Consider the following 14,597-nt stretch of genomic DNA (forward strand, 5'->3'; position numbering starts at 1 on the left):
TTAATGTACAATACTTTGGGCGGGAAATAAGATTTCGTTTTGGAGGATTTTGTTTATATATATACATACATATATATACATACATATATATATATATATATATATATATATATATATATATATATATATATANTTTATATATATATATATATATATATATATACATATATATATATATATATATATATATATATATATATATATATATATATATAGATTATAACAATGTACTAATCCGAATGTATAACAATGTTTTGATGTTATAGGATTTCGTGTTTTAATATTATTGTACTTTCAATATTATTTTATTGTTTTAATTGTTTTAATGTACAATATTTTGGGTGGGAAATAAGATTTCGTTTTGGAGGATTTTATTTATATATATATATATATAGATATAGATTGTACTTTTAATATTATTTTATTGTTTTAATTGTTTTAATGTACAATATTTTGGGCGGGAAATAGGATTTCGTTTTGGAGGATTTTGTTTATATATATATATATATAGATATAGATTGTACTTTTAATATTATTTTATTGTTTTAATTGTTTTAATGTACAATATTTTGGGCGGGAAATAGGATTTCGTTTTGGAGGATTTTGTTTATATATATATATATAGATATAGATTATAACAATGTACTAATCCTAATGCATAACAATGTTTTGATGTTATAGAATTTCGTGTTTTAATATTATTGTACTTTTAATATTATTTAATTGTTTTAATGTACAATATTTTGGGCGGGAAATAGGATTTCGTTTTGGAGGATTTTGTTTATATATATATATATATATATATATATATATATATATATATATATATATATATATATAGATTATAACAATGTACTAATCGTAATGTATAACAATGTTTTGATGTTATATGATTTCGTGTTTTAATATTATTGTACTTTTAATATTATTTTATTATTTTAATTGTTTTAATGTACAATATTTTGGGCGGGAAATAAGATTTCGTTTTGGAGGATTTTGTTTTGAGGATCTTAAACCGACTTCATGATAGAAATGAGACATTGTACTACCGAGTAAGTTTGGTTACATATGGTGGTTGTAAATAGTAAGCAGCTATCAAATTTATGTCACCTTACAATTGCTTCATTTTCTTCTTTTTTTAGGATTTCTTGTTTTAATATTATTGTACTTTTAATATTATTTTATTATTTTAATTGTTTTAATGTACCATCTTTTGGGCGGGAAATAAGATTTCGTTTTGGAGGATTTTGTTTATATATATATAGATTGTACTTTTAATATTATTTTATTATTTTAATTGTTTTAATGTACCATCTTTTGGGCGGGAAATAAGATTTCGTTTTGGAGGATTTTGTTTTGAGGATCTTAAACCGACTTCATGATAGAAATGAGACATTGTACTACCGCGTAAGGTTGGTTACATATGGTGGTTGTAAATAGTAAGCAGCTATCAAATTTATGTCACCTTACAATTGCTTCATTTTCTTCTTTTTTTAGGATTTCTTGTTTTAATATTATTGTACTTTTAATATTATTTTATTGTTTTAATTGTTTTAATGTACAATATTTTGGGCGGGAAATAGGATTTCGTTTTGGAGGATTTTGTTTATATATATATATAGATTTTACTGTTTTAATTGTTTTAATGTACAATATTTTGGGCGGGAAATAAGATTTCGTTTTGGAGGATTTTGTTTTGAGGATCTTAAACCGACTTCATGATAGAAATGAGACATTGTACTACCGAGTAAGTTTGGTTACATATGGTGGTTGTAAATAGTAAGCAGCTATCAAATTTATGTCACCTTACAATTGCTTCATTTTCTTCTTTTTTTTAGGATTTCTTGTTTTAATATTATTGTACTTTTAATATTATTTTATTGTTTTAATTGTTTTAATGTATAATATTTTGGGCGGGAAATAGGATTTCGTTTTGGAGGATTTTGTTTATATATATATATATATATATAGATATAGATTATAACAATGTACTAATCCTGATGTATAACAATGTTTTGATGTTATAGGATTTCGTGTTTTAATATTATTGTACTTTCAATATTATTTTATTGTTTTAATTGTTTTAATTTACAATATTTTGGGCGGGAAATAGGATTTCATTTTGGAGGATTTTGTTTATATATATATAGATTGTACTTTTAATATTATTTTATTGTTTTAATTGTTTTAATGTACAATATTTTGGGCGGGAAATATGATTTCGTTTTGGAGGATTTTGTTTTTATATATATATATAGATGTTTCAAATTTAGTATGCAATTGTCAATTTTGAAAGGTTTAACCTAATTTATGATGGCTAGTTTTTGGGGGAAAGAAATCCTTCAACTTAATTTCTAATTAACTTTATAGAGAACTTAACTATTTTAAGTAGGCACTTTATGTCTTTTTGAAATTTTAGTATTAATGTTTACGGCATCATAGAGGGAACAATTGGCGTGTCTACCTTCAATTTCATATTAATTTCCTTTTCTTCTTTCGTTGCTTCTCTTTTCTTGTGGATCGAAGAAGTGATCATTATATTTTTGATGTATTAATTTGGACAAGCTGATGTTTTTGATGATGTTGGGTGGTTTCTATTTCATATGTGGTTTCAATTCTTTCAACAAGTTTTTTGGATCCAGTTGTCAAACTTATCAAATATATGAAACTCACCATTTATGTTAAATAAAAATATACAAATAATTATTAATAAGGTGCATTACATCAAGTATAATCAAATGTTAACCATCAGTAGATCACTTGATGCCAGCCAATTCAAAAAACATAAGGGTCCTGTTTGGTAAATAATCAGCCTATCAGTCAATTTTCGCTTATTTGACTACTATTAGTTGATAAATAATAAGCTTTTTGTAACTTCAAAATGCTAAAATTCAAAAGGCTATTCAAAACAGCCTTTTCAATTAGCTTTTTGAGAAAATTATACCAAACAGCTATCCGCTAACAGCTAATTTATCAAATAACTTTCTACAATCAGCCAATGTTATCAACAAATCATACCTTAGCTTCTAACCCAAACATCCAACTCAATCAGCTAACAGCCATTTATCAGCTAATAGCCATTTACCAAACAGGGCCACGGAGTATTTTTCAATACATTTCGCTTATATCATTAAAAATGAAGTCAATTCAATACATCAATTAGTATAGTATGAAGTTTCCATTAGAAGCACACATATTCAAGTGTCAATTAAGGTGAGAAGGTGACCACTGTGATTGCCTACTCCAGTAAAAGGATATGATGACAATATCAGATAATTAAAGAACATTGTGATTAAGCATGCTTGATTTACAAGATGTGGTATTTGATTTGCAAATGAATAAATCATTAAATTAGCAATATATGATGATCAAATATACTAGCTAAGCTAGCTCATTCTGAAACCTTCCTTCCTAAGCTTTCTGTAGTGTATAATACCCAAATTAAAATAGGAGACAGTATACAACTGCAACACTACTACCAAATAGATCTATCATCAAATAAAGCAGTTCATAGCGGCAGAAATCAGCAGGAATGGAAGCCACACAATTTACTTTTATTAGAAAATTCATGCAATTAGACAAACCATTACCCTTTTCATGAAGACGTTTTCAACATGAAGATCATATTCCCAAGTCTATGAGTAGGCTATTTTCAAGACTTAACACCAAACTATACATTTATGCGCACAAGAAGTTCCATCCAAACTCAAACCCCAAATTTTGGTGCCAAGAATTGCATCACACCCTATCTATGTATAATGTGTGAAATTCATATCATTTATAAATATCCAAAATAATTCCGTCCATACGAATAAGAACTAAATACACAAAATAAGTGACTAATTATATGATACAATTACAAATTTATATTATTAAAAATAAATATTATACTTGCATTATATATAATTCAAGAACTAAAGCTGTAAATTGATGGCAATGATCTTGTGATTAAGTGGTATGTAGTGGTTCTCTCAAATGGAAGGTTATAAGATTGAAGGCCATGATGAATTTTAAAAAATTAAGCCACATATTTTATTTATATTTTAGGTTGGACTGGTGGTGAAAATTTTAGTCCATGGCCCGGCCTATAAAAGGAGTCTCACAATTCACAAATATAATTAAACCCTAGCTATTTCCAATAAGCCTTCAGCTTCTTATCCGATATCTGATCTATCACACGATCGACATGGAAGCTTCAACTCCATTCTCAAGCATACCTAATGAAATCATTCGGCATATACTTTTGCAGTTGCCAATGAAGGCGGTAATCCGGTGCCAGTGTGTATGTAAACAATGGCGTTCGTTAATAGACGACTTAGATTTCAAGCTCTCGTATTCTGGAAAACGACGAGTGATAATCCTCTCGCTCGATTCCAAAAGCCAGGATTATAGTTGGAATTCCAGATTCTTAGTTAGATCCACAAGCCATGATTCTCGTCTTCAAAGGCATAAATTGCCGTTCGGAGAGGTGGCTTATCCATTGATTTGTGCAAGCGACGAATACCGTGTTAGATCTTTGTGTTCATGCAATGGGTTTGTGCTCCTGTTAGCTGAGAGAGATATTTTGCTGTGGAACCCGTTCACCAGGTATTTGACGAAAGTGCTCAAAGTGCCATATCCAAAGGAGTTAAATTCGGTTATCCTTGGAGGGCTATGCTACGACTCCTCCACTAGGGATTACAAGGCCGTCTTATCAATTCGCCCCCTAATAGAGCCGGGTCTTCAATTTGGCTATCCATTTGTCATCTCTGCAAGCCTCAGCCACAAAGAGTGGCGACGAGTGCAGTTCCCTTATAACTTGGATTCCGCTAAAGGCGGCGTGGAGTTTCGCAATAACACATTTCACTGCACATTTCACTGGTGGGCAAGTGACATCAAAGATTGGGAATGGAAAATGGATTACTTCTCGGGAGGCAATAGGAATAGGATCGTATATTTTGATCCTGTGTGCGATGAATTCATAATCTTGCCCACTCCCGAACTGAGACAAAATTTCCCCATAGTCGGGTTGGGGGTTATAAATGACTGTTTATCCATGGCATGCATGATTCACAAACAGAAAAATTCAAACCCCATAATGATGCAAGTATTAATTATGAAGGAATATGGCATACAAGAATCATGGATGACTGCATTTGCTATCCAAATTAATTCTCAATATCCATATACTATTGCGAGTTATGGCTTAACATTCTATTCTCAGAAAAACAATGCACAAGAAGTATTATTCCTGCATCCTATGAATTGGTTCTTGGGGAAAGTCTATGTTTATGATCGAAAAAAAGATGAAATGAGGGAAGTGCGGTTGGATTTCCCAAATAACGATATATGCTGTGTTAGTATGTGTTTCTATGTTGAGAGTCTTGCTTCCTTGCCCCTACAGCCACATATGATTAATTAATTAATAGGTTCCCTAGTGAATATTTAGTTGAAACTATTTGGAATTAATTGCTAGAATCTAGCTAATTAGTGTGTTGATTTGTTGTCAACAGTCACATCAGTTCATCATTATATTGCTCGAAATGTCTTTTTTTTTTTTTTTTTATCTATCTATCTTATATATAGTTACTTTATTGATTATATTTTAAGTTGATATTTATTAGCAATCTTAGTTTTACACGCATATTAGGCGAATGGACTAATGTCTAAATGTTTATATTTAAATAAGTATTTTAAAGTATATTAATACGTACAGGATTATATAGGAGAAGTTTATACATAAATAAATTTAAAAACATTTCTACTATTCAACGTATATTTGGGTTTGAGGCTTTGAACATTTATGAAGAGGAGACTGCTCTTTGGATGAAGAATTTGATGCACTGAGTCAAATCCTTAGGTGAACAGAATTTGGAATGTTAGGTTTTCACTGAAATGAAGTTCATATCTTTCTTCTGTTTAATCCTTATGTTCACTCTCTATTTGTGGATAGATTAGTGTTTATTGTTTGTTTGCTTAAAAATTGCATTGAATAGGGCCTTGTCTAGCAATTACTATACGTACTGTATGTAGTGTATATATATTTGTGCATTCAGTAGATTTGGAGTCCTTTTTATGCATGCCATACTGAGCTCTCTCCCCCTCAGGAAAACTGTATAGTTTGAATTGAATTTAATATTTACTTCAAAGAAAGTTGGATTTGAGGCAAGAAAAGTTGTTGCTCCCATATATCTGTATAGGGTCAAGCATTTACTTATGTCACAATAAGCTCGCTATAGCTAGTAGCAATAGCGAATACGCAACATTATTTTTTTATACTGAGCACGATCCGTTGATAGGATATTGACCTGGACTTGACTATTCAAGCCGCAGCCCAGCACTCTCCAATCTGTGAAGAATTCAAATACTGATAAACATAATAAGGGATTCAAATACTGATAAACATAATAAGGGCAGCTCAGTAATGATTCAAATACTGATAAACATAATAAGGGCTCTCATCAGCTGATTTTTATATGTTTATATATGGCGAAGACAATGGCGGTAAAGGAAGCAATAATTTTGGATCTGACCATTCTTATGCTGGTTGTGTGATTAGTGCATGCAAGGAATTTCGAAGACACTTTGAAGCAATGTCCTTTTAGTTTATACCTAGATCAAAGAATAAGTGTGCTCATGCGTTAGCTAGAGTTGTTCACTCGCAAACTAGTCCTTCTTGTTGGATTTCTACTATTCCCAATACCAAAGTGCTGACATGCAGCTCGTCCTTTGGTTCCTAGGAAATATGAACAATGTTTTGGAAGAAAAACTACTTCATGGCGGAAGTCATGTCGGTTTATGGTCGTATGTTCAGAGTATTGATTCGCCAAATAAATTTATTTGGAGAGATGACATGCACAAACTCCAGAAGAATGATGTTGAGTTAAAGTTTACACATAAGAGACATTCTTATCACATAAGAGACGTTGCTAGAGTGCCCGGAGTCCTCAAGTAGGTACACTTATGATGAGCGATCTATGATACGCTTAATATTGCACCACTCAACAGGTCTATTGAATTCACTGTGTTTTATTTTTTCCTTTTTGGGTTAGTCCATTCAAATTATTGGGTTTATTGATTTTAGACTTATTGCTTTAATTTTTTATGAAACTAAATTTTTTTTAGTACTTGTATGTGGCAAATTATTATGTAGACCATGGTCCACATAGTGCTGTGTGAACCATAAAAAAAGTACATTTTTAATATACTAAATGTACAATATTTGTGTACTGAATGTACATTATATTGTATAATGTACATTCAGTATACAAAAAATGTACATCCTCTGAATACAATGTACATTATTTTTATACTGAATGTACATTACTTGATAGTATAATCTACACAACTGTAATGATTGGTTACATGTAATATGTATTCATATATACTTTCTCAAAATACTGAAACTCAACGAGTCAATATTGACTCCCCATAATCTTAATATTTTGTTAACTTATTATTGGAGCAACCCATCAGTTTCCAGAAAGTTTGAATCCCTAATCCCTACCTTTACCTTATGCGCGGCGTATATAATTCATTCATCCGATAAAAGCATATCTAATTAATATGGCGCAGATTATCAAGGGGATGGAACAAGATCGTTTATTTTGACCGTGAATGCGATGAATTCAAAGAGTTGCCCCACCCCAAAAGAGAAAGTAGTTTAATTCTTGGATTGGGAATCATTGAGGACTCTCTCTGCATGGCTCGTCAACTAGAAGAAATAAATGAGATGGAAGTGTTGGTTATGAAGGAATACAATAAGTGGGTCAGCCAGTTTGTCATCTCTGCCATTAATTTCAAATATGATAATCGTAACATCACATTCTACTCTTTCAATACCAAGGTGCTCATATGTAGCTTTGGTTGCAGCTGGGAAATATTAATTTATGATGTGAAGAATAAGAGGCTAAACAATTTCTTGGGACAATATAACTACGGTGTTGAAATATGTTCCTACTTCCAAAGTCTTGTTTCGTCACATGAATTTATTTGGAGAGATAATGATGATCAGCACAATCCCCCAGACCAGTATGATGATGCTTTGTTGAGCTTTATTTTGAAAAGGTTTAATATCTGATAAAATTTATTTTAAGTCATTTTAAATCAATATATAATTCAGTTTAATTAATGGTTAACTTCATATATATGAATTCATCATCTCAGTGTATGAATGCAGATGCGCTTTTTTTGGCTTTACATTCTACAACTCTTCCAAATACAATGCCAAAGTGCTGATATGGAGCTGTGAGTTTGGTTCCTAGCTAGGAAATATTAGTTTATGGTTTGAAGAATAACACATTGAACCATTTTTTTTTTAAATAATCAGTACTTCTTGGCGGCCTTGCTGGGATGTATATGTTCCTATGTTCAAAGTATTGTTTCGCAACATGAATTTATTTTGAGAAATGATCAGCACAAACACCCAAAGAATATTGACAGGATAATTGGGCATGCAGTACCCAACCCAAACCACAAGAAGACAAACAGGCTTAGTAACAGTCATCCGTTACACAAGAAGGACACATTGAAGAGGAGTTACTCCAACGGCTCCTTGGAGTCATTACCTGCACTTAGTGTAGATATTAATCAGCCGTTACAAGCTCAGAACACTTTTATAAAAAGAACCATGTTGTAGGAGAAAAGGGGACACTCTATTTCTAACACAACACTATATACTCACTTACAATGGTACTCAACTATTATACTCGTTTATCAAGTATATCCGGTAACACATTATTGCCGTCATTGGTGCTTTCATTGAGAGCCGAGATCAGATCTCAGGCAAACTTCACAAATCACAAAACACCCAGCTCATCTCATCACTGTCGATGGTCATCCTGGATCCAGCAGCTCTCATTGTTCTTATCGAGTGAACAATGGTCATCCCGGATCCAGCAGCTCTCATGGTTCTCATGAACAATGGTCACCCCTCGGGTGATCCTCGGGTGATCTTCATGGGCAGCTCAATGGTCACCCCTCGGGTGATCTTCGTAAGCCGTGGACTTCCAAGCAGCAGAGTCACCTATTCGAGCAGCGTCACCTCCTCGAGTAGCGTCAACACCTCGAGCAGCGTCACCACCTCGAGCAGCGTCACCTCCTCGAGCAACGTCACCACCTCGAGCAACGTCACTGCAGCGTCGCCTCCTCAAGTGCGTCGTATCCTCCTCAAGTGGCGTCACCTATCAAATTACGTACAAATAAAAAATAAAATAAATATGCCGAGGTCATCACCTCGGCCAATTTGGGCCGAGGTCGTCACCTCGGCCACGACTGAGGCCCCGTGCCTCTCGCACTGTGGCCGAGGTCCCGCACCTCGGCCACAATGATAACAAATAAAATGGGGTCGCCTCATCCACGGCGTTGTCTCCTCCTTCTCCAGCGTCCTGCTCATCAAATGGCATCGCATCCTCAATGGCGTTGTCTCCTCATCCACGGCGTCGCCTTCTTCAAGCAGCGTCCTGCTCATCAAGTGGCGTCACCTTCTTCAAGGAGTGTCCTTCTTGTGTGGATGACGTCGCGCTCAGGCCCCACCACCGCCTCCTCAAGAGTAGAGGTAGAGCCCTCGCGGAGAGTTAGAATGCAAGGCCGAGACCGCCCCAGCCACAATTCAAGGCCGAGACCGCACCTCGACCTCGGTATGCTCTTTATCAAATAAAATAAATAAATAAATAAATAAACGAGGCACCTTACCCGGCCTCGGCACTTGGTGCCGAGGTCCACACCTCGGCACCGTGTCGAGGCACCCTCCTCGGCAACAGGTGTCGAGACACTCACCTCGTCACCAAGTGGCAAAGCACGCCTCCGAGGCGAAAAGTTGCTAAAATAATAGAAACAAAAAACGAAAAATATATCGCACACTCTATACCCTAAGGGCCAGCACGGGATCCGATCCCGCTAGTTACCCGACGGAAGGGTGTTTTCTGAATCGAGCTCATGGCTTAGTTACAAAAACGCTATCTCCTATGGGATGGTACGAGACCTGACCTCGCTCACCATCCTACGGAAAAGCCAACCTTTAACCGAACCTACGGCCGGCCAAAGTAAGCTATGTGCAAGCAAGCAAAAAAAAAAAAACAAAAAAACAAAAAAAAAAACAAAACAAAAACAAAACAAAACAACAAAAACAAAACAAAACAAAACAAAAACAATAAAAAAAAAACAAGAAAAGCACACAAAAAAAAAATGTGACCTCGGTCAGGCCGAGGTCGTGACCTCGGCCACCGAGGTCACGCCTCGGTTCGGTGCAACGTAAAAAAAAAAAAGAAAAAGAAAACGTATGAACTCCGAGGCGCAAAGTTGCTTTCATGGTTTAACGGGCGAGTAATGATAGTTGATATTTTGATATTTTCCCCGAATCGGATGTGAGACTGGGAGCTCGGGCGGTCCTGCACTGTGGTTCCAGTCTCTCCAACTTCTCTGTGTTGCTTTAAACTGAGTTCAAGGGATGGCATCTCCTTGGTGTTATAAGGGGCTATTTCTTTGGTGTTAGTCATCTTGGATGGATCAGTCCGGACATGACCATTAACTCATTCTTTTGAGTCTTGTTAAGCTCCAGTTTCCAATCAATTTCTCTGTCATCTTTTGATTAAAAAAAAAAATACCAGTTCACAAGAGACCAGTTCGTTTGATGTGACCATCTTCGTGGTACTTGGAATCATCACCTCCACCTTCTTCAACAGCAAGACTCAGGCTTCTCTGCATTTCTGCAAATTTCTCTCTCTCTGGGAATGAATATGATACTACTACCTGTGCAGTGCACAAGAGACTGAACTCTGTATCAGAATAACTACACTGACTGTCACAGTTAATAAGCAAGCATCAGATATAGGTTTGCTTTCTTTTGGTTGCCTCACCTTCCTGGGATTGGCTGTTTGAGTAGTAGGATCTGTCACATTGGTGGGGTCGTTTGTGAGGTTTTCTAGTGGGTCATAAGCAACTGCACTTATCATTTCATGCATCTCCTGTTGGTAATGAATGTGTTCAGCTCCTGGTGACTTGGAAACAATATTTTCATCATTCATTGAGCTTTCCCGCAATTTAAGGGCAGATATGGCACTATCACGTTCATCTTGGGCAGCATTACGCTCTGCAATTGCAGCATCCCTCTGCAACATCGCCATGCCTCGCTCTAATAAAGCTCTTTTTCTCTGATCTAGGGCCTGAAATTTCTAAAGAGTGGCATGGAGCAGACATGCTCTCTAACACAAGGAGGCTGAAGCAGGGGGAATGACTTATCACAATCCATAGACTTTTTGAGTGCGTCGTCGATCCTATAAAAATTATGAGATACAAGCTTTACAGGTATTCACAGTTCAGGCTTCCTTTCCCTCTCAAAAGTCTTAGAAGATGCGGCAAAAAATAAATAAATAAATAAATAAATAATCCATAACAGCCGAGGCCGCGCCTCAGCCGTAACTGCCGAGGTCGCACCTCAGCCTTGCCAGGGCCGAGGAGCTCCTCGGCCACGACGGCGTCCCGAACACGTCGGTGTTGGGTCCGGTTGTCCATCATGCTGTATGCCCTCTGTTATAGGCTTACATTGTTGGACATGGAGATTATTGAGCAGCTTCTCGACCCAGGCTTCACAGCATAGAATGGCGACTGGCATCCATTCGCAACTCCAAACTCAGCCGGCTCTAGCTCCTCTCATTCGCGACTCTGCTCCAACAACAACAGTCCCATTCGTGAACTATGAGTAGGTTTCCGGTAATCTCTTTGAAAAAAAATTTTTTTTGGGTGTCACCACCTCGGCTCAGAGCTGAGGAGAAACACGCGCATCACTTCGGCCCTGTGCCGAGGAAAAACATGCGCATCACCTCGGCCCTGTGCCGAGGTGAAAATCCCCTCGGCCCTGTACCGAGATGAAGCTTAGGCTCTGTGCCGAGGCGGAAAATGCCTCCGCCTCGGTAAGCAAAGAGTCTCCAAATAGTCTTTTCTTGGTCAGAGACGTTAGTAATGCCTGTTCATTGAGTGATGAGAAAACAATAGTTCATCAAGGCTTGTCAAGTCTTCTTCAACTCTTCCAACTCTGCCAAAGTTAGATATCAAAATGTTATAAGTGAATAAGTCTGGTGATATACCAGCCTTCTTCATCTTCTCGTAAAGTTCATGAATATGTGGAATCTGCTTTAGTCTTCCAAGAGCAGAAAAAACAACATTATACATGAAGTTCGTGTTTGTGTGATCTTGTCGGCGTTCTCATGATGATCGTGGTTCCCCGTCGGCGGAGCGTGGATGGAGGCCGGCAGCATTGGAGTTGATGACATCGTAAACCCTGCTCGGGAGTGAATGCATTTAATTTGACCAGATAATTTTTATGCTGGACTTGAGTTTTCTCAAAAAATTGACGGCACAATTAATTTCTTGGGGACTCCAACGTTTTAATTGTCTCTCAAGATTTATCTTTTTTGAATTTCGAACCTCCCCACCTGAAGATACAAAATTAGCCGAGGCCCCGTGCCTCGCCCAAGATCGGCCAAAGTCATGCCTCGGCCAAAGGGGCCATGACCTTGCCCCGGCCAAAATTGACCGAGGCCCTGCCTCGGCCTACCTTTCAAAAAAAAATAAAATTATTCATCTCGCTTCTACACTATTATTACTCCCTAGTTGACTCAACTACACTCGCGAACTGGGGAGTAAGGGGGGCTGGTGACAGGATAATTGGGCATGCAGTACCCAACCCAAACCACAAGAAGACAAACAAGCTTAGTAATAGTCATCCGTTACACAAGAAGGACACATTGAGGAGGAGTTACTCCAACGGCTCCTTGGAGTCATTACCTGCACTTAGTGTAGATATTAATCAGCCGTTACAAGCTCAGAACACTTTTATAAAAAGAACCATGTTGTAGGAGAAAAGGGGACACTCTATTTCTAACACACAACACTATATATGTACTCACTTACAATGGTACTCAACTATTATACTCGTTTATCAAGTATATCCGGTAACACATTATTACGGTCAAATATATATTGGTATTGTGTTGATTTTATTTTGGAAAGATTTAATATCTGATAAAATTTTATTTTGTTATTTTAAGTTTATTTTTGTTAATAATACATTGAACTTCAACATTATTATCTCTTTTGAAAAAATTATTTTATTGAAGCCTGCCATGAAAATTTAGTACAAATAATCATGAGATCAATGTGTGTCAACTTCAATGATCAAACCCATTGACATATTTTTCCTGAGTAGGTAAACCTGTCTTGAGTCGAGCAAAATCAATCTAAGTTGTCCAAAAAGGCCAATGAGAGTTAAACTTGTAACATGTAATTACAAAGTGATAAATATATTATATATAGCCTGTCAAAGAAAGCCAACGAGAGTTAAATTTGTAACATGTAATTACCAAGTGATAAATATATTACATTATTGCCTAATGAGTAAGGGTGGTGGTGAGTGATAATCTTTAATTTGCTGATATTGTTACATTATTGCCTAATGAGTAAAGCAACAATTCTTCACATGAGTGCTCACGATGAAATCAACATTCAAGATGTCAACAACTTAAATTCTCCCTAAGATTATCATGAGACAAGGCTTGTGAGTACTACCTTATACTTATAACTAAAAATTGGGGAGCAAAAGATATTTATAGGTGGTGCAAGCCAAAAGGGGGACCATTTATAGGTTACGATCAATCCTGAGAATCATTTCAATAATTTTTTTTGCCAACTATATGTTGTCCAAAGCTGCATGGAGTGCTTCAAAAAATATGTGTCTATTCTACCCTTCTCTACACCTTGAGGACAAGGTGCTTTTTGAAGCGGTAAAGAGTGATACGCATAAAAAGAAAAGAATAATTGGTGGTGTAATTAGTGTAGAATCTAAAATGAATGAATCATATGTAATTAGAGGATAGTTGAGTAAATATTAGTATAAGGATGTTATATATATCATTACCTTGTATAGTTAGTATAATTTTAATAGGTTAATTATTATATGTATTAGTAGTTTAGTATAAATAGGTCCATTGTATATGAAGATTAGGAACCACTCAGAGAAATATATTATTGTTTTTATTCATGTTCTTCTTAGTTATTTCTTGGAGCTCTAACACGCTCAAAATGTGAAATTAGAGTTTGCGGTGACTCGAATACAATTAGGAGCTAGAAGCCTGCTCGAAAGGTTTCTCCCGTTGCTTACTAAATTTCAGTACATAACATTATGCTCTTCCAAATGCAATACCAAATTGTTGCTCATATGCATGATACGGCACTCAAGTCGGACTCAAGCCAAAACCCTAACTCCACCACAAAAGCTCTTGTGGAGCCGAGAAGCCGACGTCCGAGCCGGCTTACTCTAGATGGCTCACACTCTGGACTCTTCCCGACACCAGGTAGCCCTTTTCCCCTTTGGATGGCTTCACTCCGGACCTTATCAAGCACCAGGTAGCCGTTTTCTAGGTCGCCCCCTCCGCTTGGCCGGCACCGGATGGGTGGATGGCTTCACTCTGGATAGCTTTCACTCCGGACTCATGACTTCACTCTGGATAGCTTTCACTCCGGACTCTTCCCGGTCCCCTTTGAACCTTATCAAGCATCGGGTAGCCCGGTCCCCTTTGAACCTTATCAAGCATCGGGTAGCCCGGTCCCCTTTGAACCTTATC

General features: G+C 36.3%; 2 protein-coding genes across 2 annotated transcripts; one reads left to right on the top strand and one right to left on the bottom strand.

The window, feature by feature from the left end:
- The first annotated feature begins 4,186 nt into the window (after positions 1 to 4,186).
- LOC116015837 (F-box/kelch-repeat protein At3g23880-like) lies at positions 4,187 to 5,401 on the top strand. Its single transcript, XM_031256004.1, has one exon. It carries the CDS (start codon positions 4,187 to 4,189, stop codon positions 5,399 to 5,401), a length of 1,215 nt encoding a protein of 404 aa, XP_031111864.1.
- Positions 5,402 to 10,587: 5,186 nt separating this feature from the next.
- On the bottom strand, positions 10,588 to 11,490 carry LOC116015838 (protein BASIC PENTACYSTEINE6-like). Its single transcript, XM_031256005.1, has 3 exons — positions 11,413 to 11,490; positions 10,836 to 11,150; positions 10,588 to 10,728 (listed from the first exon to the last, which is right to left on the bottom strand). The coding sequence occupies exons 1-3, from the start codon at positions 11,488 to 11,490 to the stop codon at positions 10,588 to 10,590; spliced, it is 534 nt and encodes a 177-aa protein (XP_031111865.1).
- Between the last annotated feature and the right edge of the window lie 3,107 nt (positions 11,491 to 14,597).

Source organism: Ipomoea triloba, chromosome 4 (genome assembly GCF_003576645.1).
Source record: "Ipomoea triloba cultivar NCNSP0323 chromosome 4, ASM357664v1".
Taxonomy (NCBI): Eukaryota; Viridiplantae; Streptophyta; class Magnoliopsida; order Solanales; family Convolvulaceae; genus Ipomoea; species Ipomoea triloba.